The 24,689-nt window shown below is 45.6% G+C and overlaps 1 protein-coding gene across 1 annotated transcript; it reads left to right on the forward strand.

Annotated features, from left to right (window-relative positions):
- Positions 1-514: 514 nt before the first annotated feature.
- Positions 515-20,796, forward strand: TRMT10A (tRNA methyltransferase 10A). Its single transcript, XM_044275815.1, has 8 exons — positions 515-569; positions 795-1,043; positions 3,999-4,161; positions 4,256-4,327; positions 6,901-6,975; positions 16,901-17,050; positions 19,469-19,574; positions 19,801-20,796. The coding sequence occupies exons 2-8, from the start codon at positions 826-828 to the stop codon at positions 20,055-20,057; spliced, it is 1,041 nt and encodes a 346-aa protein (XP_044131750.1). The 5' UTR covers positions 515-569; positions 795-825; the 3' UTR covers positions 20,058-20,796.
- Positions 20,797-24,689: the final 3,893 nt, after the last annotated feature.

Raw genomic sequence — 24,689 nt, forward strand, 5'->3', positions numbered from 1 at the left:
ACAAGAATGGGGGAGCCCGCTGCTCATGAAGGCAGAGAACATGCGGTCACACGACGCTGCAGGTTTTTTTTTTTTTTTTTAAAGTGACACACAGGGCTAGATTTATCAACCCTGGTGTAAAGGAAAACTGGTTTAGTTGCCCATAGCAACCAATCAGATTCCACCTTTCATTTTTCAGCACTCCTTCGGAAAATGAAAGGTGAAATCTGATTGGTCACTATGGGCAAACCAGCTTTCACTCCCCCACAGTGCTGATACCAGGGTCTCTACTGCATGCTACCCTGCCTTAGATAGGCACCTGATGATACATTCCAATAACCTGGTATACCGCCCATTCTTTTTTCCACTACCCCACTAATAAATGAGGACTCCTCTAGAGCCTCTGGCAGCCGCTCACACAAGGGCTGTGCACCCCGCCACCCATTATCCCCGGGCATTCAGTTTGACTCTGCCAGTAACAAATATGGCAGCTGCTAAACTCCAGCTTCATGCGACGGTGACGTCAGAGGTGCGACGGAGATGCTGTGTTCCTGTCAGCACGTTGCATGCAGCAGCCGGTGTGTGTGAAGGTAATATATCCACTTACTGTATACATATGTATCGGCCCATAGGGCGGTGCCGCAGCGTTACCGCATGTCTCTGCACAACTTGTCAAGCTGACAGGAGCTGGACGTTTTATAGCAGATTTATCTTCCATCTGACATCAGATCGATTGGGGTTCCGATTTTCTGTATCAATAAAGATCTCTGCTTGCTGTCATTGTGTAGAACTCTTCACACCTTACTGTTTTGTAGGTTTGCATGGAACATTTACCGCTAACTCATAATGGACACCGAGCCTGCAGTTCTCACCTCGGAGAGCAGTACATCTACCATACAGTCCGCAAATGCTGGCGATCGCCTGGCCCCTGCTAATCCGGAATGTGCCAGGACACAGAATGGATCTCCTGTGGATGGCTGTAAAGGATCCGACGTCATGTCAAAGAGGCAAATGAAGAAACTGATCAGACAAAAGCAATGGGAAGACCAGCGAGAGCTCCGAAAGTACGTCCTGTTCTGTTCGCACTTTCACTGCCAAGAAAGCTCCTGGCGCACACAGTGGGCCACATCTATCATTATAATGTCACTTTTGTGGCGATTGCAACATTTTCAATGGCACTTGTGCAAAAAAGTGCCATTACTCCGCTGGCCTTGCCACTTTCCTGTTATTCCGGTGGCCCCATCTTTCTGTCTTGGAAGAAACGCTGAAATTTGCACCAGCCAGGGGGCATATGCCTAGTCATACATTCGGCGCAGCATCCAGCTCTGCACCTGGTTATCATAGCCTGGCGTACGCCAGTGGGCTAGGCTAAATCTGCCCCTTAGAGTGTATCCATAGGTCTCCATGCATTGGCATACACAGGGCCTATAGCATAACTTTTTTCCCTACTGTATAGAAAAGTGCAGTCTGGGGCACAGTAAGCGTGTCTTCACACCGCGCCAATTTTATTGCAGAATTGTATTCACGTAAATGGGGCAGCAGGCACATGGATTTCTGCAACCCCCATTGAGATGAATGGAACTGATTTTCAGTCACAGGAAATTCTGCAGCGTGTGAAGGCGCTCAAAGAAAAAAAACAAAAGATGCTGCATGGATTTTGTTTGTTCTTTTCAGTACAAGTGGCTTTGAAAGCCATAACTTTTGTTTGGTTATTTAAAGGGATTCCGGCAAGAGATTTTAGCCCTATAAGCTAAACCTATGCCCATGCCCGTACTAATAACATGAATCCTAAACTGGCCTTATTAAACCTGCTTGTGGCTCTATTAGCCCAAAAAACAGGTTTTTATAACCTGTCAATCACCTATCTAAGGTGCCCAAGGGGTTTTCCGTTAATACCGGGTGCCTGGCCGCACCCATCGCCATCTGGTGCCCAGCGCCGCCTTCCCAGTCTTAATCGCCGCCTTCCTCAGCGCCGCCTCCTCAATCCTCCCGTCCCTCTGCCAGATCCTGCGCACTAGGCTCAGCCTGATGCACCGCAGACTCTTGGCAGCGGCTTCGTTGAGCGAAGTCCCTCCAGATGTATATGGTCAACACTCAGTCCTGAACTGGTTAAAGGAAATTTTATTATTATAATTGTTAAAGGGGTTATCTAACTTTTTTTTTTTTTTATTGGACCCCTTCAGAGTGGCTGGACCCACGGTGGTGTTCATACTTACCCAGTCCCTGCCGCTAGGTTGCGGCAGGTCCTGGGTCTCTGAGAATCAACATCCTGTTGACGCTACCGCATGTGACCGCTGCAGCCATCAATCGGAATGTTGATTCTCAGACATCAGGGACCTGCGGAGGCATCGTGGAGCGATGGAACTATATGGGGTGGACTGGGTGAGTGTAAACCCCACTGTGGCTCCAACCCCTTTTAAATGGAGATTTCTACAGAGACCACCCTGTACATTCACATGGGACATGAGCGTTGTAGATGTGAAGCTGCAGTCTTGTGTGCGACAAATACACATCTTTTTACAGTAACCACATCCTGCAAGAAAATCCACAGTGTAAGGCTACTTTCACACTTGCAGCAATACCGGATCCGTCTCTCCGGTGTCATCCGGAAAAAACGGATCCGGTATTAATTTTTTTAGCATTTTTAATGCGCAACCAGAAAGTTGGGTCTATTTTGCCAGAACACTTAATGCCAGTTCCGGCACTAATACACTTCAATATAAATTAATGCCGGATCCTGCAAGTGATCAGTATTTTTGGCTGGAGAGAAAACCACAGCATGCTGTAGAAAATCAGACTCATGGTTGTACCCTAACGCTGGGTTCACACCTGAGCGTTTTACAGCGCGTTCCTACGCGCTGTAAAACGCACAACAGGCAAGAACCAATGATTCCCTATGGGAATGGTTCTCACCTGGGCGTTTTACAGCGCGTACAATCGCGCTGTAAAACGCCCGACGCTCAAACAAGTGCTTGAGCTTTTTTTTGGGCGTTTGTCGCGCGTTCCCGCACATAGAAATTCGGGAACGCGCGACAATGTGTGAACGCCAGTCTCTGTATGCGCGATTGTAAACGCCCGTACAATCGCGCATACAGAGCGCTCGTTTCAGAACGCTCAGGTCTGAACCCAGCGTAAAGGAGTTGTACAGGATTAAAAAAAACATGGCTACCTGCTTCCAAAAACATCCCTCCTGTCCACATGTTGTGTGTGATATTGCACTGCATTCACTTCAGCTGAGCGGAGCTGCAATACCAGATACAAGCCATGGATACATATATGACATTGATTCTGGAAGAAAGCAGCCCTGTTTCTCCAGTCCTGTACAGTCCCTATAATTCCCAGCGCCAGAGAGAATCCACCTTCTTCTCGGCTGTGGATCATGTTTGGGTGGTCTGTAATAAGACCTATTGTGACCATGTCACCCTGCAGACCATATGATTGGATAGTGAGATGATCTTCCAGACTGCAAAAAAAAATAATTTCTTCGCCATGCACTAAGAAGTAAAAATAAGAATAAGGAATAGCGGTATAGATATGAGATTAGTATACTGGTCAGATTACACCCATACATGAATACAGGCTATTTCTATGGGAGTTCTTTTGACTCACGACATCAGTTTTTATGATCTTCGATTTTGTCTGTATCGAATATATGTAATGCTTGTTCTGGCAGGGTTGGGTGAGAGCAGCTGTTTTGGGCAGGTGCTGGAAACTATCCAGTGAATGGTAGGCTTTGTCCACGGTGTAGTTTCCAGCTCTGGCACACTGCAGCTCATGAATGGGGTCTACACATCATGGGCACTACACAGTGGATGTAACTTTTTTGCTTCCGGCTTTATCTTCTATCTGCTTTCCGGTGCCAGCAGCTGCCTGAAACATCTGAACGGTAGGGGTATGGGGTGTCAGACTCCCCCCAAGCACAGACCATCAATATCTAAGTGCCAGAAAACCCCTTTAACACTCGTACAATGTTATTCACATTAATTTCTAGTTTATGCTTACGGTACTTTAACTTTTAGGCAGAAGCGAAAAGAGAAAAGGCAAAAAAGAAAACTGGTGCGCCAGGCGCAAGTAGCACAGAGTGTAGAAGAAAATCCCAATAAAAGAGTGCGGAGAGAGATCCAGCCCAGTAAAGTGCGCCTTGTCATTGATTGCAGCTTTGATGAATTAATGGCATTGAGGGTAAGCTGCAGTGTTTGTGTGGGTTTTTTTTATGTCTTTTTTTTTTTTCCTCCTGTTTGGAACATTATTATTATTTTTTATTTTTTTCATATAGGATGTGAAAAAGTTAAACAAACAGATACGGAGGTGCTATGCTGAAAATCGTAGGGCAGTTCATCCTGTTCAGGTAAACTTTCTACATTAAGGCCCCATGCACACGGCCGTGTTTCACAGCCGTGTGCGGGCCGTGGAACCGCGGCCTGGATCCCTCCTGAGAGCAGGAGCGCATGGCGTCACTGGTTGCTATGACGCCGTGCGCTCCCTGCTGCCGCCGCAATACAGTGGTACACTGGTATGATCTATACCAGTGTACTACTGTACTGTGCCGGCAGCAGGGAGCGCACAGCGTCATAGCAACCAGTGACGCCGTGCGCTCCTGCTCTCAGGAGGGATCCAGGCCGCGGTTCCACGGCCCGCACACGGCTGTGAAACACGGCCGTGTGCATGGGGCCTAAGGCTAAGTGCACATTATCAGGACTACGTGTGGAAAATCCGCACCGTAGGTCATGTACATTGTATTCTATGAGCATTTGAAATTCCTATGCACATGATGCAGTTATTTTTTTTTTTGCGGATTTTGACCTACGGTGCAGATTTTAAAATCCGCAGCATGTTAATTTATTTTATTTTTCCTGTCTGGATTTTCTCCATTCAGTTCAATGGGGACAGGAAAATCCGCACCAATTGATGCGGATTGACTGCGTGGATTTCCCTTACAGTGTGAAAACAGCAGTGACAATTCTGATCTTTCCTTCAGAGTTGCACTGGGTATATTTAGACCCAGAAGCTGTGGCACTGGCACTTGCCACATATGGAGTGCTTGTTGAACACAGCTCATCTAGTGAGGGATGTATCATTTTTGTATGCCAGAAACACAGAACTCTCGAAAATGCATCGGAATTACAGTATTTACCTCATTGGGTAGTTAAAAGCTAGTGACAACTCTGCACTTTTTTTTTTTTTTTTCTTTTTTTTTTTTTGTTGTTTCATTCCTAGATACCACATTTTTTGTTTTTTTTAGAGTGTGTGTTAGGGATCGACCGATATTGATTTTTTTAGGGCCGATACCGATAATTTATGAACTTTCAGGCCGATAATTTATACCGATATTCTGGGAATTTTCATTTAAAAATTCCTACACAAATCTGCTGAAAATTAATGTTTATTGTTAATGTGTAGTTTTGTTTTTGTAATGTTTATTTTTTTTATTTTTTTTCATTTATACTTAATATTTTGGTTATTTATTTTTTTAACTTTTTGTTTTTTTTTTTATAATGTTTAGCCCCCTTAGGGACTAGAACCCTTGTCCTATTCACCCTGATAGAGCTCTATCAGGGTGAATAGGAGATCACACTGTCCCTGCTGCTCTGTGCTCTGTGCACACAGCAGCATGGAGCTTACTATGACAGCCAGGGCTTCAATAGCGTTCTGGCTGCCATGGTAACCGATCGGAGCCCCAGGTTACACTGCTGGGAGGAGGAGGGGATCCTGTGGCCACTGCTACCAATGATTAATACTGGTGGGGGGGCGCACTGCGCCACCAATGTTTTTAATGTGCGGGGCGCACTGCGCCACCAATGATTAATATTGGGGGGGGGGGGCGCACTGCGCCACCAATGAAGTTAAATCTCTAATTTATTCATATACAGGAGGCGGGAGCTGCAGAATGACATAGCCGGCTCCCGACCTCCTATGAGCGGTAGCTGCGATCCGCAGCACCTGAGGGGTTAAACGAGGATCGCAGGTACAGCTCATAGAGGTCGGGAGCCGGCTATGTGATCCTGCAGCTCCCGCCTCCTGTTCAATTTGAATGAATGAGAGATTTCTCTTCATTGGTGGCGCAGTGGCCACAGCCCCTCCCCTTCTCTTGTCCCCTGTCCTCCAATTGGCAGCAGCAGCACAGGGGGAGGGAGACACTGCTTCCTTCTCCCCTGTGCTGCTGAGAGCAGCCTGATCTGTGTTCCCAATAAGTTATCGGAATATCGGCAAAATAAATGCTGATACCGATAACAGTCAAAATCCTCAATATCGGCCGCTAATATCGGTAAAACCGATAATCGGTCGATCCCTAGTGTGTGTAACTCCTTCACACAACTGGCAGTCCTGCTGCTTTTGACCTTAATCCAACAGCACATTGTAGCTGGCTCTGTTCTCCCTCTCTTCTCTCCTCTCCGTGTTTGAGATAGCAGCAGGGAGGGGGAAGAGGTTGTACATAACAGATTAGAGTGTGGAGAGAGTGGAAAGCATCCAAGTAAAGCAGCGCACATGACCAGTAGATTGGAAGGAAAATACACACAAGGCAGTATGAAGGGGGAGGAGGTGAATCATATGGGCTGTGTATCATTGTAAATATAGAAGAGAGCACCCACAGGGGGAGGATCAGGGAAATCATACATTCCGCATCAGCACAGACCTCAAATCCAGTATTACTGGGGAGAGACATAACCACATGTCCGAAACTTGGTCCAGGTTGAATATCAGGGAGTCTGAAAATTAATGAAGGAACGAAAACTTATTCAACTTTGTAGCTCAAGATAACCACAACTTATGAGAAAATAATTTTTCCGTGTCAAAGTTGCCCATAGCCTTTAATCTTATAATATGTACTGTATGTGCATTTATGCTGTTTTCTGTGCTTCAAGTTCTCATGTCATGTATGGATTTCTGCAGTAGTACTGAAATTATTTTACTTCCTTGAAGCTTTATCTCACAAGCCATGGTGGACAACTGAAAAGTAACATGGATGAATATGACAAGGGATGGATCAATTGGAAGGTCAGTGTATTATTAAAGAAATGCAAACATTCTCAGATGTGGTAAATATCGTGTTTGCAGTTATTAAAGGTAAAACAAAAATTTCTAAGTAGATGAACCAATTATGGTCTAATTGCAAGCGGCAGTTATAGGGGTTCTCAAACATAGACGGTTTGCTTGTTGTTCGAATAGGCCAACTCTGATTGTTAGGGATCCCATGTTCCAGAGTCCAGAGATTGAATGGGAAGAGCTGCCCCGTATGGATGGTGGTGATCGGTGAGAGTCAATCAAACATTTATGTCTTATTCCGGTGGTCAGAGTATTCCATGCTACAAATAGATGCTAGTTAGAGTTGTTGCAATACCAAATGTTTTATTCCATTTCGATACCATAAAAAAATATTGCAATACTCAATACCATTCGATACCACGCAAAAAAAAAAAAACACCAAAAAAGCCATGTGCATTTTAAAAAATGGTGAATTGCACAGTTTTTTTTATTTATTTTATTTTCTGTTCTGGCGTTCACCGCATACATTTTTAAAAAAAAATATTTTAAGTTTGAACTTTTCTGACGTGGCGATATGTTTATATATTTTATATGTAAAATTGGGAAAGGGGGTGATTTAAACTTAATATTTTTTAATGTTTTTTTTTATTTTTTAGCTTTTCATTTAATAACTATTAGCCCCCTTAGGGGCAAGAACCTAGGATCTTTTTTCCCTTGTCCTATTCACCCTAATAGAGCTCTATCAGGGTGAATAGGACTTCACACTGTCCCTGCTGCTCTGTGCTTTGTGCACACAGCATCAGGGATGTTACCATGGCAGCCAGGGCTTCAGTAGCATCCTGGCTGCCATGGTAATCGATCGGAGCCCCAGGATTACACTGCTGGGGCTCCGATCAGAACTGCCCCTGCCACCAATGAGAAGCGGAGGGGACCCTGTTGCCACTACCACCAATGATTTTAATACTGGGGGGGGCACTGCGCCACGAATGATAATTAACCTTTAATACAGGAGGCGGGTGCCGGCAGCAGATCAGCAACAGTTAACCCCTCAGGTGCCTTTTAACAACAATCTATGAAAATTTGTAAAAATTGCCATATTTTCCTATTTATAATATATATACATAAATAATATTACATTTTATTTTAATCAGAAATATATTTCCACATCTTTACTTTATTTTGGCTGCACTTGCCAAAAACTTTAACTTTTTTTTATATTTAGGAGACTTACCATTTTAACATTAATTTTACAATTTTTGAAGTACATATTTTTTTCCTGCAACAAGCCAAGTTTGCAGAGGCTTTTAAGTGTCAGAATAATATACCCCCCCCCTCCAAAAGTGACCCAATTTTGAAAACTAGTCCCCTTTAATATATTCATCTATGAGTGTAATGAGTTTTGACCCCCTAGTTTTTTAAAGAAATTAATGCTAAGAATGTGAAAAAAATAAAATTTTCATTTTTTACACACAAGTGTCAATTTAAAGACTTTTTTTTCTACTTTGCACATGAAAATGAAGAAGTACACCCCAAAATGTATCACCCCGTTTATCCTGTCTTCATAAATATCCCCATTGTGTCCCCAATCTTATGTCTTGACACACGGCAGGGCCCAGACATAAAGGAGCACCTGGGGGCTTTCAGATAATAAACTGAAAATGGTTCAGGCCCCATTGCACATATGTAATGGTGTTGAGCTGCAAAATGATAGAAGTCCCCCATCAATGACCCCATTTTAAAAACTAGATCCCTTAAAGCCTGCATCTAGTGGTGTAGTGAGCATGCTAAATGCAAAATTATTATAGGATGAAATAATGAGTATATATGGTTTTATTCAAATTGTTCATAACATTTTCACAGGAAATTGGAGAAAAAATATTTTTTGATGGGTAACCCTGTTTTGGTCTTAGAAATCCACCACATTCTAGTCTTTGTGGTGCGTACAGATGAGATATGAAGCTGCGCACTTATAGGGGAGGCAGATTTCTTAAAAGGCATTTGCCTGTACATATGACTTTGTCTCGCCAACAAAGCAGTTGTCCCACATTTCTGTCATTTTGATGCGGTTGTGAGCAGCGTTCTGGTCTGACATACAGTACAGACCAAAAATTTGGACACACCTTCTCATTCAAAGAGTTTTCTTTATTTTCATGACTATGAAAATTGTAGATTCACACTGAAGGCATCAAAACTATGAATTATTACATGTGGAATTATATACATAACAACTGAAAATATGTCATATTCTAGGTTCTTCAAAGTAGCCACCTTTTGCTTTGATTACTGCTTTGCACACTCTTGGCATTTTCTAGATGAGCTTCAAGAGGTAGTCACCTGAAATGGTTTTCACTTCACAGGTGTGCCCTGTCAGGTTTAATAAGTGGGATTTATTGCCTTATAAATGGGGTTGGGACCATCAGTTGCGTTGTGGAGAAGTCAGACTATATAAAAGGACAGTGTCCAGGACCATCTGTAGGAACAGTAATAGATCACTAATTCCCAAAATTATGTCAGTATTTCTAGATGTGTTGTGGGATGTAAGAGGTCCACAAAAAACATTTAACAAAGCCCTTAGTGTACTGGTGAGGAACAATTCAATCATTAGAGATCCTCCAAATAAAAAAAATATCATGATACAGTAATGTGAATGGAATTAACAGCTTTATGTGGCAGGACAAGGTCATAAAAAATGAAATTAAGAAAACAAATCAGTAAAAGTAAAATTTGTTCCAATGTCTGAAAAAAAAATATTAGCTCTACAACCCATCCCCAAAGGATTCCTCCCTCCCCAGAAAGCCCTCAAACTAAACAGAAAATGAGAATAAACTGACTTCCTGAAAAGACCCCCACCCACCCTTTTTGGTATTAAATAAAATTAATGATTAGCAACCGTATGGTACGTCTCAAAACAGGGGTAATTGCAGATGCCTGGTTGAGATGGACAACTGGGGCAGTAAAACCGGGTTTCCCTCCTCCTTCTGTGTTTGCTACACACTCTCGTTTCTGAGGATATGTCTTGCTGGCAGTGGCAAGGACGGGGTGAGGGAAGTGGTGTTCTGAAAGCCTCCGAACATCGTCAGATTCAAAGGCTTGCCCAGGTGCGGGGGACTCAAACAGGAGACTCTTAACCACCTTCTCCTGGAACTCAAGGAAGTTGAGGGTTCCTTGGGCCTTTTTAAATGAAACAAAACTATTAGGTCTGTTTCACACGAGCGGATGCCGTGCGTGACATCCGCTGCGTGAATGACAGCCAAGATCCGATGCGGACAGCAGAAGCATGGAGCAGTAACAGTGATTTCGTAGTAAAGAGATCACAGAGAGGCACTGAGCATTATAAATCATGTTTAATGCTCCGTGCTTCTGGTGTCCGCATCGGGTCTTGGCTGTCATTCACGCAGCGGATGTCGCGCACGGCATCCGCTCGTGTGAAACAGCCCTTATAGGTAGCAATCTGAACGAGGTAGATTGCTACCTTTTTATACCAGGCCCTGGTTTTTTGCTTCACCAGGTAGGGTTGAAGTGCCTGGTCCGAGAGGTCTACACCTCCCATAAATTTTATTATAATCTGTCGCACAGACCGGTTTGTATTTGTCAGCAGTAGCCCCCCTTCCCCCTAACTGCCACTGTGGTGTCTGCGTGCACGGTGGCCAGCATGTAGACATCCTTCCTGTCCTTCCACTTCAGTGCAAGCAGCTGGTCACTTGCAAGGGCGAAGGATGCTCCTTTCTCCAAACTCTTGGACACCAGCGGTTGTGGGTATCCCACTCTATTTTCTTGCTTGTATCATTGGGGGACACAGGACCGTGGTATAGCTGCTTGCTGCCACTAGGAGGCGACACTAGGCTGAAAAGTGATAACTCCTCCCCTGCCGGCTATAACCCCTCTAGCCTGGAGAGAGCATATCAGTTTTTAGCTTAGTGTCGTAGGAGGCAGACCTCCCTGCTTTGCAGGGTGGCCTTTTTGATTTTCTTAATTTGGTTATTTTTCACAGATTTCATGGATGGGGCACAGGCACGCCTGGGAGGCTGGCCGGTGTTGCTTGTTCAACCGCCCTGCCTCTCACAAGAAGACAAAGCGGACCAGGGCAGCCTCGCTCCCCTGCTTCCCGCCAGAAAGAGGGCCACCTCCTCCACAGACCTTCTCTGCCTGGACCCCTGTCCCTGGTGCCAGCGGTCGTGGGGTGGCCCTGCTGGTACAAGACTAAGGGTGAAGACCACAGATGAAGACAGGTGAGTATTACTGTCCCTCTCTGTCCCCCTCACACCATGGCCCTTTCTTAAGGAGGCCGCGAGTCCTCCACCAGTCGCCTCATGTCACCACGTAATGCGGCAATGAAGGAGTTAATCCCCGGCATTTTAGTTCTCCCTCTAGTGTGGTCTCCTCCCACCCCCTCTGACCTAGCTTGGCTCCAGGCAAGGGACTCTCAGAAACTGGCGCGCTGCGCTCCATTCCGTTCCTCCTTTTTTTTCTTAGACCACCCGGGCGGGCTCCCCGGTCGGTCACGCACGTTCCTTTTTAGGCCGGTATAATCTTGGCGCCTACTAGTGCCGTTCGGGGTCCCTCTGTTTCCCGGATCCGGCGAGCCTGGATTGCGGCGGAGCGGAGATCCCGGTCGGCCGGGCACCACAATATGTAGGCCCCGGCTTCATTCGGGCCTTCCGTTTCTACCCGGCCATGCTTTTTTCCCCAGCCCACGGGGCGGGCTCCGCGGCCGGTGGGCACAGGCGGCATCATGCTTGCACCGATCCAGGTACCGCGGTTTCAGCTGGCGGTGAGTCCCAGTCAGCCGGCATAAAACTTTAGTTCCCGTCTTTGTGGCCTCCTAGGCCGCAACTTCCACCCTCAACTATGAAGAGGCGGGTCCATTTTATGGAGCGAATCGGGAGCCAGCTGGCTCCACCCCGATCCTTAGACAGTTTAACCCTTCCTAATCCGGTGGCTATATTACCCTTACCCTGGGTATATATCTGCAGGCACGGTGTGCCTTAATATTGCGGTGTGCAGCTTTTCCTGCCCCTTGTTCATTTACAGTTAGGCACCTGGATGAAAAAATAAATAAATAATATATTTTTATTTATTTATTATATTTTGTTTTTTAAATAAAAAATGCGCCCATACAGGCCTGCCCTCCTCACAGACCGAACCCTCTATGCCCAGGGCCTGGTCTTTCCCGGATAGGGGAGAATTTCTCACAGTTCCCAATCCGCCCCCGCCCGGGCGGGCAGTTTGGTTGATAGTCCTCCACCTGGGCAAAGCCAGTGGAGTACATCTGAAGGATTCCCGCCCTCTGAGGCTGTTTGGTTGATGATGCTCAGACGGTGCCACCCAGTGGAGTACACCTAGTTGGTTCCCAATCCACTCTCCGGGCCGTTTGGTTGATAATGTTCCACCTGCAAAAATTCTGTGGAATATATCTAAAGGTTTCCCAAGCCACCCTCTGAGGCCGTTTGATAATGTTCCAACTGTGCAAATCCAGTGGAATACACTGAAGGATTTCCAATCCGCCCTCTGAGGCTGCTTGGTTGATGATGCTCCAACTGTGCAAATCCAGTGGAGTACATCGGGATGATTCCCAATCCGCCCTCCGGGCCGTTTGGTTGATAATGCTCCACCTGCAAAATTTGGATGTCAGTTATTCACATTCTGACATGAAGCCTGTTCAATCTTCCAAGATTACGGTACTAGTGTATTCTTTACCTCCTTCCATAGGCGGTATTTGCACTTTTACTGGTCACAGTGCTTACCTTTATGTACTACCTCCTTCCTTAGGTGGCCTGACCTCACTAGCACTGGTCTCAATGCCAGCCATAGGCGTCCCCAGCTCTGTGGGTTGCGGGATTGCAGTCCCACTATGCACAGTACGGTCTATATGTATTAGTCTCTTGTATGGGTGGCATTATGGCATACTGGGGTGACGTAATAGACACTTCCTGCCGGGTACTGAACTCGTTCCTGCTCTATGCGTTCCCCCCCCCCTCTGGTAGGTGTGGTACTTGCACTACCTCGGATTACAGTACTTGCTGAACACGTTACTCCCTGTCATAGGTCGAGTGATTGCTCTGCCACTGAGTGCAGTGCTTACCGTAGTCCCCCCACTTCTATGGATTGTGTTTCTGGCTATCGTGCTACCACCTTCTTAACCGGAGGATCGCACTACCACTGGATGCTTTTCCATCAGTCAATTGCCATCACAGGCTTACCCTCTACAAAGGTTCCTTTACGGGGGAATCACTAGCATTTTTTGCATGCTATCTTTTAACTTTGCCATGACACTAGATGCCTGGCTTCCGTCAAAGTGGTCCGTGTCAACAGTCGGTACCTCTGGTACTCTCCTTCTAGTGGCACATGGATACGGCCACTGGATTCTATGACTACTTACAGATTGTATCCGTCTGTTCTTCCGGCTCGGGATCGGGGCACGAGAATGTCTACCTTTGTGCTTTCAGGGGCGTCTCCCAGCCACACGTATGGGTCCTAGAGACCCCCCCATCCCCATGGGCATCCACCGTTCAAGTCAATCACATTATCCAGAATGCTGTGTTTACGATCTGGCAAGCGGAGTATTCCATTGTCTATGGATTCTTGTTCACCACTCTCCCTTATCCAGGTGAGAGGGTTATGCTAGCACTCTGCAGTGACCAGTACAAGGGGCTTTTCCTTCGCATGGAAAGTCTTCCCGCTAGAGCTAGAGGATTGCAATCACTGTAGTAGGGCAGCCCCCTCGGGTAAGGGTTCTACCCTGCCACTGCTTCGTCGGTTGCTCCTGTTCAGCGCCCTGTTCATATTACGCTGGCGGAGCATGCGGTAGCTCTTACTGCACAAGGGGTGTTTGCGTCACCATTACATGCTAGGATTCCTGCTGCACAGCTTTTTCATCAGGTAATGGGTTCTTCGGACACGGGAATCGGCCTCCGATGGAGTATGGCGTTAGCATTACTCTTGTGGCTTCCCTTGTATGGCCTCATCTTCAGGCGCAGTATTGCATTGCCTATCAATTCTGTAGTGCGTCAGTCTCAGAGGCAATGGGCTTTTGCTCTGACCTCTTTCTGGTTTACACTACCTATGAGTGCATGTCGCTCTGCAAAGGTTGTCCTTCTGACGTCAACTCAGGCGTGGCGATGGCGTATTTGCCATTGCTGATCAGCACCTACCTTCGAGTGAGTCCTACTGGGTAGCTTAGTCCCTGCGGCACTCGTCAACCACTAGGTTGCCGTTATATGCGGGACTTGGATTTTTAATGGTTGATGCTGTGACACCATCGGTGCTACCTCTCTTCTGAAGCCAACGGTGGTCATTCTTTCGCGGCTTATTCCAGTGGTGGATTGAGAGTCTCCCATGATGGCTAGAGCATGTGTCCGTCACGCCTTTGCTCCGCTATTAAGGGTTTTGTCCCGGGGGAAGGGAACACTTTTCCTCCCTGTCCTTCCTCGAGCTGGATTACTGTTCGCCTTCTCCTCTGTCTGGCTGTCCAGTTGCCATAGGTGGTACGGCTCTGGAAGCCGTCTCCATTTTTCCACGCACCCAGCGTTTCTCAGGTACGGTGGAGGTGTTGGACGCTGTATTCGCTCTCCACCCGGCAAGAGTTTTTTTTTTTTTTTTTTTTTTTTTTTTTTTTTTTTTTTTTTTTTTCCTCTCGTCTTCCTGCCACTCATCCGCCTTTCCAGGCAGGGTTGACACGTGGTGGATTTAGGGTCACTGACGGGGCTTCCTATCACCGATGATGCCCTCATTGAATTTGCCTTTACCTTTCTCCGAGGTATTGGCTCTTTGGCCTGCAGTGGGACATTCCCGGCTCAGGCGCTTTTTTTTTCTCTGTGGTTCTCAAGCAGCTTTCTCGCTAGAAATCTCGCCACAAGCCCCTACAACTGTAAGGTCATTAGTCTACTAATATTCAGCTTCCTAGGCAGCGTTCCCTTGGCCAGAGAAGGATCCAGCGAACTGGAGTTTAGTTCTAATCCCACAGTTGCGGCCAGGAGCCAGCATTTTGGTGGCAGTTTTCGGAGTTAATATGCCTTCTTGTTCGTACCTTTTTTTTTTTCTTTTAGCAGGAACATAAAGTAGTGCTCCGCCCAGTATCCTCATTCTGTGCAGGAGGTAGTAGCCCTTCCACGTCCTTACAGATATGGATTTCTCTTCTTTCTTTCAGCCATGTGGTTTGGCTTCCGAGGTTTCTTGTCCCTGACTAACGCTTACCACTGTACGGACTTTTACCAATTTGTCCCGGAGGTCCTTGTCAAAGCTGCTGGTCTCCAAGGGCTGTTTTCCAGGTTTATCCGTTTAACAGCTGCTCGGGCGTTCCGCTCCCGAGGTAAGGCATTGTTCACTGTGTCTTGGCCCACCCGTCCAGCGACCTGCGTTTCTCGGGTTTTTCTCTGTCATGCAGCAGCTTTCCAGTTGTAGAAGGCAGACTCTTGGTCTTCCGGGCTCACGTTCACCTAGTTTTACTGGGTGGCGACTGCTGCTCCAGGCAGCAAGGTCTGGCAGACACAAGTGTGTTACGCGTCCTCGAGGTTGTTTTTCTCCATGGGCGTGTGGTTTGCTTCCCTCCCCATGGACTGCTTTAGGACGTCCCACGGTCCTGTGTCCTCTAATGATACAAACGAGAAAATGAGATTTTTGTGAAACTCGCCTGTAAAATCTATTTCTCGCTTAGTTCATTGGGGGACACAGCTCCCACCCAGTAATTTTGTTTGCTGTCAGAGCTGGCGTTGAGGAGCCGGTATGGCTCTCAGTTCTGGGTCGATCCGACTGGCATTTGTCAGTTATTGGTTGTTTACCGTATGGTTGTTTTCTCCTACTCCTATTGCTTGGGCACAAACTGATATGCTAGAGGGGGTATAGCCGTCAGGGGAGGAGTTATCACTTTTCAGCCTAATGTCGCCTCCTAGTGGCAGCAAGCAGCTATACCACGGTCCTGTGTCCCCCCAATAAACTAAGCGATAAATAGATTTTACAGGTGAGTTTCACAAAAATCTTGTTTTTACGGACTGTCCCACAAGCCCCTGTGTTTACAGCATGGAGGTTTTTATCAGTGTACACGTGGTACCCTTTGTGTAGGAATGGCGCTAATAGATCCCACACCATTTTTCCAGATATTCCAATAATTTATGGGCAGCCTGGGGGGTTAAGTTGGGAGTCTCTGCCTTCATGTATAGACAGACCTAATTAGGGGCCATATTTCCCCGATCAGGGTGCTGGGGGACCCGATCGGGGAGTCCTTCTATACACGCTCTCCTCTTCTGAGGAGAAAGAACTATGCCGGGCGGCCGCCGCCGCCGCCATCTTTGTGAGGTACTGGGGGGTGGGGTGAGGAATCGGGACCCAGCTTTCCCTTATGGGGAAGCTGGGGGACCCGATCCTTGCACATGAGACTTTCTTCCTCCTCTCTTATATGAGAGGAGGGAGAGAGTTTACTGCCTGCAGCTCTGCTGCCGGCATTTTCAGTGATCGCCGTGATGCACTGTATCACGGCGATCACGTGATCAGAGACCGCTTGTCACGGTTTCTACTCCTGCGCTTTTTTTGTAGCGCTAGCTTGGGCTGAAGTGCTGCAGTAAAAAGGAGGCGCTCCCCCTCCAGCCCAAGGCTTAGTGACCGCTGTATAAACATGTATGGGTCATCAATATCAGATCACCGTCGACATCACAGTGGTCGGCAGGTGTGATTACAAGAGATGTCCCATTCACTTCTATGGGATGGTTCCTTCCTATACAAGTGGACAAGCTGTCCCATAGAAGTGAATGGGACGGCTTCTTGTAAGTACTCCCGCTCACTGCTGCGATGTCAACGGTGACGCAGGTAAACAGTGAAGGGAAGGCAGTGCTAGCACCATCCGTGGCCTTCTCTTGAAGCAGCTGAGGATAGGTCATCAATATTAAAATCTCAGAAAACCCTTTTAAGGTGACCGTTACTAAGGGTTCTATTTTTTTTGCCTTAGGATATTCATATTAAGTCTGAACATTACAAAGATCTAATGAAGCCTGAGGACCTGGTGTACCTTACATCGGATTCTTCTGATGTGCTACATGAGATAGATGAAAGCAAAGCATACATTATTGGCGGCTTAGTAGATCATAACCATCATAAGGTAAGCTTGGTTTTGGTTTCCATGATAACATAACTCCTCATTAAATTGTAACTGTCATTTCTCTTTTTTAATGCGTAGGACCAGTCGTGTGAAGCGTTTTTGTAATATGTGTACTTTTATTAGAAACTACCTGTAAAGGGTCCCCTTAGGTATTACTGAATGGTGAAGACAGCTATGTATAACATACAGTCCGCTGCAATTGTACAGCTCACAGCCATGGAGAAAGAGATACGCCTTGAGAAAAGCTGTTGTCTCCTCCTCCTTGTACTGATGCTACTGAATAACGCCAAAACCAAACTGGAGGCACAGTGCCGCAACGGAGGAGCAGATCAGTTAAAAAAGATCACAATTGCATCTCCTAATCTTGGGCTACTGAGTGAGGTAGTGAATTTAGCAAGTAGAAACTGATGAAAGGTCCTATGGAGGTAGTATGGAGATTTTGTTAGAACAGATTTCCATCATCTTCTCAATGTAGACATCTACAGTCATGACTGAAAGTGTTTTTCCAGAAAATTATTGCAATTACACATGCTTGTTATACACATGTTTGGTTTATTTGTGTGTATTAGAACAACACAAAAAAAACCTGAGGGAAAAAAATAATGATATAATTTCACGCAAAACTCCAAAGAGGGGCTGGACAAATTTACTAGGTACCCTCAACTTAATATTTCTGATGCACACCCTTTGGAAGAAATAACTGAAATCAATCGCTTCCTTTAACCATCAACAAGCGTCTTACATCTATCAGCTGGAATTTTGGACCACTCTTGCTTTGCAAACTGCTCCAGGTTCTAATATTTGAAGGGTGCCTTTTCCCAACAGCAATTTTAAGATCTCTCCACAGGTGTTCAATGGGATTTAGATCTGGACTCATTGCTGGCCACTTCAGAACTCTCCAGCTCTTTGTTCCTATCCAATCTGAGGGTGCTTCTGAATGTTTGGGGTCATTTATCCTTCTGGAAGACCCATGACCTAGGACGCAAACCCAGCTTTCTGACACTGGGCCCTACATTGTGACCCAAATTCCTTTGGTAATCTTCAGATTTCATAATGCCTTGCACACAGTCAAGGCACCCAGTGTCGGAGGCAGCAAAACAACCTCAAAACATCTTTGAACCTCCACCATATTTGACTGTAGGTACTGTGTTCTTTACTTTGTAGACCTCATTTAGTTTTCGGTAAACAGTAGAATGATCTGCTTAACCAAAAAGTTCTATCTTGGTCTCATCTGTCCACAAGACATTTTCCCGGAAGGATTTTGGCAAACTGCAGTCTAGCTTTTATGTCTCTGTTAGGGCTGCAGCTATCGACTATTTTTGTAATAGAGTATTCTATCGATTTAATCCAACAATTAATCAAGTACTTTAATAACAAAAAGCTAATTAAAAGAATGTTTTTCACTTTATAAAAACTCATCTGCTCCCCCCTAGTGCCATTGGCTTCCACCCCTAGTGCCATTGGCTTCCACCCCTAGTGCCACTTTCTCCTCCTAGCCATGTCCCCAGCGCCAGTGGAATAAAATACTTACCTCTCCTGTAGGGGCGCTGTTCGTCCATCTTCTACGCGCGCTGCACTGTCGTCCTGATAGTGCACTATGTCCTGACGGTGTGTCGGGAAGAAAGTGCAGAAAAAATTTGCATTGAGGATTTATTTGTGTCGAATTACTTGATTCAATCGAGTAATCGTTTCAGCCCTAGTCTCTGGGTCTCCTGTCATAGCATTTCATTCCATTCAAATGTCGATTGATAGTTCGCTCTGACACTGATGCATCCTGAGCTTAGAGGACAGCTTGAATTTCTTTGGAACTTGATTGGAGCTGCTTATCTACCACCTGGATTATTTTACGTTGCAACCTTTTCATAAATTTTTCTCTTCTGTCCACGTCAAGGGAGATTAGCTACAGTGCCATGGGTTGTAAACTTCTTGATCATGTTGCACACCAAGGACAAAGGAACACCAAGATCTCTGGAGATGGACTTGTAACCTTGAGATTGTTGATCTTTTTCCACAATTTTGGTTCTCAAGTCCTCAGATAGTTCACATGCTCAATTGTCTATCAACATTTTTGAAAAGGTGCCAACAATTTTGTCCGGACCATTTCTGGAGTTTTGTGTGAAATTATGTCCGCTTTTTTTTTTTTTTTTTTTTGTTCCAATTGTGTAATTGCAATACTTTTCTGGGAGAAATACTTCATTTTCCAGAAAAATTTCAGGGGTGCCAACACTTTCAGCCATTACTGTATATGATTAACCAGACTCCCTTCTCTGGCTTAACAGAAACATTCTTCTGCTATTTAACCAAAGCTTTGACTCCTGAATTAGAGGCTTTATAAAATAAACTGAACAGAATGTTTGAATGGCACATGTCAATCATATAACCTATGTACGTATAATAAGTAAATGTTACATTTTGCAGGGTATTACCTATAAACAAGCTTTGGAACTTGGGATCAACCACGCTCAGCTTCCTCTGGGGAGTTTTGTGAAAATGAATACTAGAAAAGTTCTAGCTGTAAACCATGGTGAGTCTCTATATATTTGGTACTTGTCTACATTTCTCTCCACATCGTAATTTCCAATTAAAATTATCATCTCAAACCAAGTTCTTTTATAAAGGTCTTCTGTAGTTTTTGAGAATGTGAGATGACTTCCTTTTCATGATCGTAAATAAGAACACTACACATCCCCTTTCAGGTTAGGCTGAGTTTTAAATCTGACTTTCCTGAAGTATATAACATTGTCTTGCAGTGTTTGAGATAATACTCGCTTTCTTGGAGAAACGAGACTGGAAGGAGGCCTTCTTCTCTGTTCTACCTCAGCGTAAAGGAGCAGTGCCTATTGATGAGACAGCTGAAGCTTCTGCAGATAATTCATCTACTCGGGAAGATGGGGAAGATGGGAAGATGGGGAAGAATGTGAAAGTGATTCTGAGTCTGAAGATGACACAGCACAGACAGAGTCCAAAGACAATGAAGATAACAACAACGACAGTTGACATCTTGTGAATTAGTATTTTTCTCCCCAGAATGTATATACCTGTGTTTTTCAGGAAAACAAGTTTTCTTACAGTTCCCTGAAACCATATACCGTTTAAAATAATCATATCTTTCAAGTAAGAAAGGACCTTTACATTTTTTTAGGACCGCTTTCTCAGGTCTTTCTGATAGAGAATGTGCCGTCAGGTTGATTTATTTTTATTTAAAGGGGTTGTCCAATATTAGACAAACATGGCTGCTTTCTTCTAAAAACACCAAACCTGTCCATGAGTTGTGTCTGGTATTGCAGGTCAGCTCCACTGAAGTGAATAGGGGCTGAGCTACAATACTACACATAACCTGTGGACAGCTGTGTTTTTGGAAGAGAGCAGCCATGTTTTCTAATCCTGGACAACCCCTTTAAGACTTGGATGTTTTAATAAACCAAACAAAACCATCTATATAGTAATAGACGTGATACAGTCATCTTACTTGTCACCTTTGGTGTAGGGCTAGAGCTATACACTGCGGCTCCACAACCAACAATAATTGAGTCACAATGCTATATTACATCATAATGAAAATGAATAGGGTCAGTTTAAACCCGGTGTTGACACCACCTGCTGCATTTGTACCAACTTGTAGGTCACAACGCAACCACACTCACTTTCAGTATATTGCAATGTAGCATTGCAGGAACAGTAATCTTTGTGGCTCCAGCTTAAAGGGAGTCTGTCACCAAAATATGACATTATACACCACTTACATTGCTCTCTAGCACTCCTATCCATGATTCAAATGGTATCTTTGTAATTTTCTTCTGACTTTCACCAGCAGGAAAAACACAGTTTAATCCATATGCAAATGAGGGCTCGCAAGTGCCCAGGGGCGGTGTTCGGTGTGTAGGAGCCCAGGCTGCTCTGCCTTCTTTTACATTACTCCTCCCCAGCCCTTCAAGTCCCTCGTGTCAGCCACATGACCGGACAATATCCCGCGTGTGCACAGTGCACCCCTGGCGGCCTCAAGTCCTCCTGTTTGCTTCTGGTCCAGGCCCTAGTCACTGGTTTCATGCCTTTTGCTGGCGCTTAAGCACTACATGTTGCGAGGTCGTGCCCACAATGGGCTTCACAATGCAGTGCGCACCCACTGGATATTGTTCGGTCCTGTGCCTGACGCAAGGGACTTGCAGAGGCTGGGGAGGAGTAATGTAAAAGAAGGCAGAGCAGCCTGGGCTCTTACACACCGAACACCGCGCCGGGCCACTTGTGAGCCCTCATTTGCATATGGATTAAAGGGTTTCTACCACTTCGTTTTCACATAATTAGCTTTCAGACACTAGCGATCCGCTAGTGTCTGCTCTGCCAAACAATCCTAATATAATAGCTTTTGGGGCAGCTGTTTCGCTAAAAAAGAACTTATATTGATATGCTAATGACCCTCTAGGTGCTATGGGGGCGTCATTAGCACCTAGAGGATCGGTCTACCTTCACAAAATGCCGCCGCCCAGCGCGTCCCTCCAGCCCACCCATGTCCTCCGGAATGCGATCAAGCGGACGACTTCTTGCGCATGCGCCGTGCGCGTCTGTATTCGGCGCATGCGCAGTGAATGTCCGACCGCTTCCCTGCTCAGACATCTCCACTGCGCCGATGACGTCACAGTGCTCTATCGGCTCAGGCGCAGTGGAGATGTCTGAGCAGGGAAGCGGTCGGACATTCACTGCGCATGCGCCGAATACAGAATCGCACGGCGCATGCGCGAGAAGTCGTCCGCTTGATCGCATTCCGGAGGAGATGGGCGGGCTGGAGGGACGCGCTGGGCGGCGGCCTTTTTCGTGAAGGTAGACCGATCCTCTAGGTGCTAATGACGCCCCCATAGCACCTAGAGGGTCATTAGCATATCAATATAAGTTCTTTTTTTAGCGAAACAGCTGCCCCAAAAGCTATTATATTAGGATTGTTTGGCAGAGCAGACACTAGCGGATCGCTAGTGTCTGACACCTAATTATGTGAAAACGAAGTGGTAGAAACCCTTTAAACTGTGTTTTTCCTGCTGGTGAAAGTCAGAAGAAAATTACAAAGGTACCATTTGAATCATGGATAGGAGTGCTAGAGAGCCATGTAAGTGGTGTATAATCTCATGTTTTGGTGACTGTCTCCCTTTAAACTCACTGTAAAATGAAATAATCTCTTTAGGTAATTAATGTGTGTATATTCCTTGAATATCACCTTTATATCTTTTACATATGTATTTGATTTGTATGAAACTTGACTTGAGATACTGCAGCCACTGTTGGTATAAAGTGGTACTGCTTCTGCTTTCTGTAAATTTCCATAAGCTTTTTCATATAACAAAGACTCTGTTTTTGTGAAACCACTGTCAGGACGAATACTGTAGCTTGTTTCCATAAACAAGATATATAAGCTACTTATAAGGCTTCCCAGGAAGACCACTTTGAGGGGGCTATAGTTAAGTCACAGCGGTAAATATTTATTTTTTTAAATTTCTTTAAAGCAGTTTTCCTGAACCCAACGAGCCCTGCAAACCCTTCTCCATTACTCGGATTTTGCCTGTAGAAGAAAGGGCCTAATACACTTAATGTCTCAACGTTACGAGGATCCAGCTTAGGAACCTGGGCATCCGCCTATGTTGGGTTAACAGATTTACAGTATGGTCTAGTCCAGGCATGGCCAACCTGTGCCTCTCCAGCTGTTGTAAAACTACAACTCCCACCATGCCCTGCTGTAGGGTGATAGCTATAGGCCAGACATGCTCAACCTGTGGCCCTCCAGCTGGTGCAAAACTACAACTTCCATCATTCATGATCAGTCTACAGAAGGGCATGGTGGGAGTTGTAGTTTTACAGCAGCTGGAGGGCCGCAGGTAGAGCATCCCTGCTATAGGCAGTCTGGGCATGCTGGGAGTTGTAGTTTTGCAACAGCTGGAGAGCCTCAGGTGTTGGCCATCCCTGTTCTAGTCGATGGAAAGGTGTCATGTCTGCAACTTAGGACGTGGGAGGTGCTCTAGATGGGTCCAGAACTACCTGGCGCAGGTGCAGATGTGGATTCAGGAATTTGCACATGCCAGAGAGAAATAGTTCTGGACCCCTACACAGCACCTCTCCTGACTTGCAGAAGTGATGTCCCCGTCCATAGATCAGAAACTTTTATAAACGGACAGGACATCAGTGAACACAGGATTATCAGATGAGGTGTGTCACTTGCCTGGGTTCCCAAACGCACAATGCACGCAACCTCAAGACTAAGTATACTGTAAACTGTTTTCTGCAGGTGAGTTATAAGTAATTAAGGTGGGTTTGTGGGGTCCAGAAAACCCCTTTAATTGAAATATTTTGCTCTATAAGCAATGCTTTGAGTTAGAGTGCATTCTCCCGACTATATTAGTGTTGTGGTTGGCAAATTATGGATGTGGTCAGTTTGCATCCCACACTTTATACAGGCCACATTAAAAAAAGGCCAAAATCTGCACTGCAAAACGGTTCTATAATTTGCTGATTGGCCGCACAAATGAGGACAGCAAATGTCGTGCAAAGAAAGGTCGCTTTGTAGTAGTGCGTCTTAAAATCTCAAAATCCATTGGATTTTTGTGTTTCTCAGATTGAGGTCACAGCAACATGGGAGCTGTGAAGCTGCACTGCTGCAAAGCAATATTTGGATATGCCAAAGTTGGGATGTAGCCTGAGCCTAAAGAAGGAGAACCAAGAGGGACATTTATTATAGCTTTTAGGCCACTATTGTGGCATAGAAAAGTTGATAATTATGGTGTGCCATATGCGCAACTGCATAAGTTATAGCTCAAGTCCACGCCAGCTCCTACATGGTGTAGGCTTGAGTTTCTGGTGCCAAACATGTGACCAATGTATTAAGAGGAATTTGCGCAAAGGGGATTAAGACTGATGTAAGGCAACACCAGTCTTGATAAATGACCCCACCGCCCAAAGTCTTTTATATACACGTATCTTTTAGGATCCACATCTGGTTTTGGCTAAAATACATCACTCTAAGGCCAGGGCTGTAGACAAATGGGAACATTTATTAAGGCTGGTGTTTTGTCCGGTCCTAAAGGGGTTGTCTCTTCTCGCCGTTACTAAGGCGAGATGAGACACCGTTCCGACCATCTCCTGGCCAGGGAAAATTCAGAGCACTTCGGCACTTGCTGTTTCAGTAGCTCTCATTTCTGTGCATGAGAGCTATGTCAACAGCGTAGCACAACAAGTTATGGCGTTTCTGAGTTATAGCTTGGTGTGCTGCGCTGTTTCAGTAGCTCTCATGCACGGCAATGAGAGATATTAAAACAGCAGAGTGTTGGAGTGCTCTGCTGTTTCCCGGCCAGGATGTGGTCAAGTCTTTGTCTCATCTCGCTCTACTAACGAGCTTTATTTTCTGCCCCACTGGTGTGAGAAGGGTTACAATTATTCAGTGGTGCTCGCCACTTAAAGGGGTTGTCTGTTTTCAGGAGGAGTCTGGACAACCCCCCAGGATCCACCTGAAATAAAGAACAGGTAAGAGATCCTGCACTGTCGCTCTGGTTCGTCCATCCCTGTACCCGATGAGGCCTGCTATTGACTTCAGTGGGTCATGTTTTGTTAACATGACCTCACCGCCACAGCCAGGTAAATGACCCCAGCCCCCAGCTGCGAGATC

Source organism: Bufo gargarizans, chromosome 1, assembly GCF_014858855.1.
Source record: "Bufo gargarizans isolate SCDJY-AF-19 chromosome 1, ASM1485885v1, whole genome shotgun sequence".
In the NCBI taxonomy this organism is placed as follows: Eukaryota; Metazoa; Chordata; class Amphibia; order Anura; family Bufonidae; genus Bufo; species Bufo gargarizans.

What these genes read in the sequence shown, in the direction of transcription:
- TRMT10A (XM_044275815.1), top strand. Translation starts at nt 826, where the DNA reads ATGGACACCGAGCCTGCAGTTCTCACCTCGGAGAGCAGTACATCTACC. An exon ending in GACCAGCGAGAGCTCCGAAA is followed by an intron (nt 1,044 to 3,998) that starts GTACGTCCTGTT and finishes TTTAACTTTTAG; the next exon opens with GCAGAAGCGAAAAGAGAAAA. An exon ending in GGGCAGTTCATCCTGTTCAG is followed by an intron (nt 4,328 to 6,900) that starts GTAAACTTTCTA and finishes ACTTCCTTGAAG; the next exon opens with CTTTATCTCACAAGCCATGG.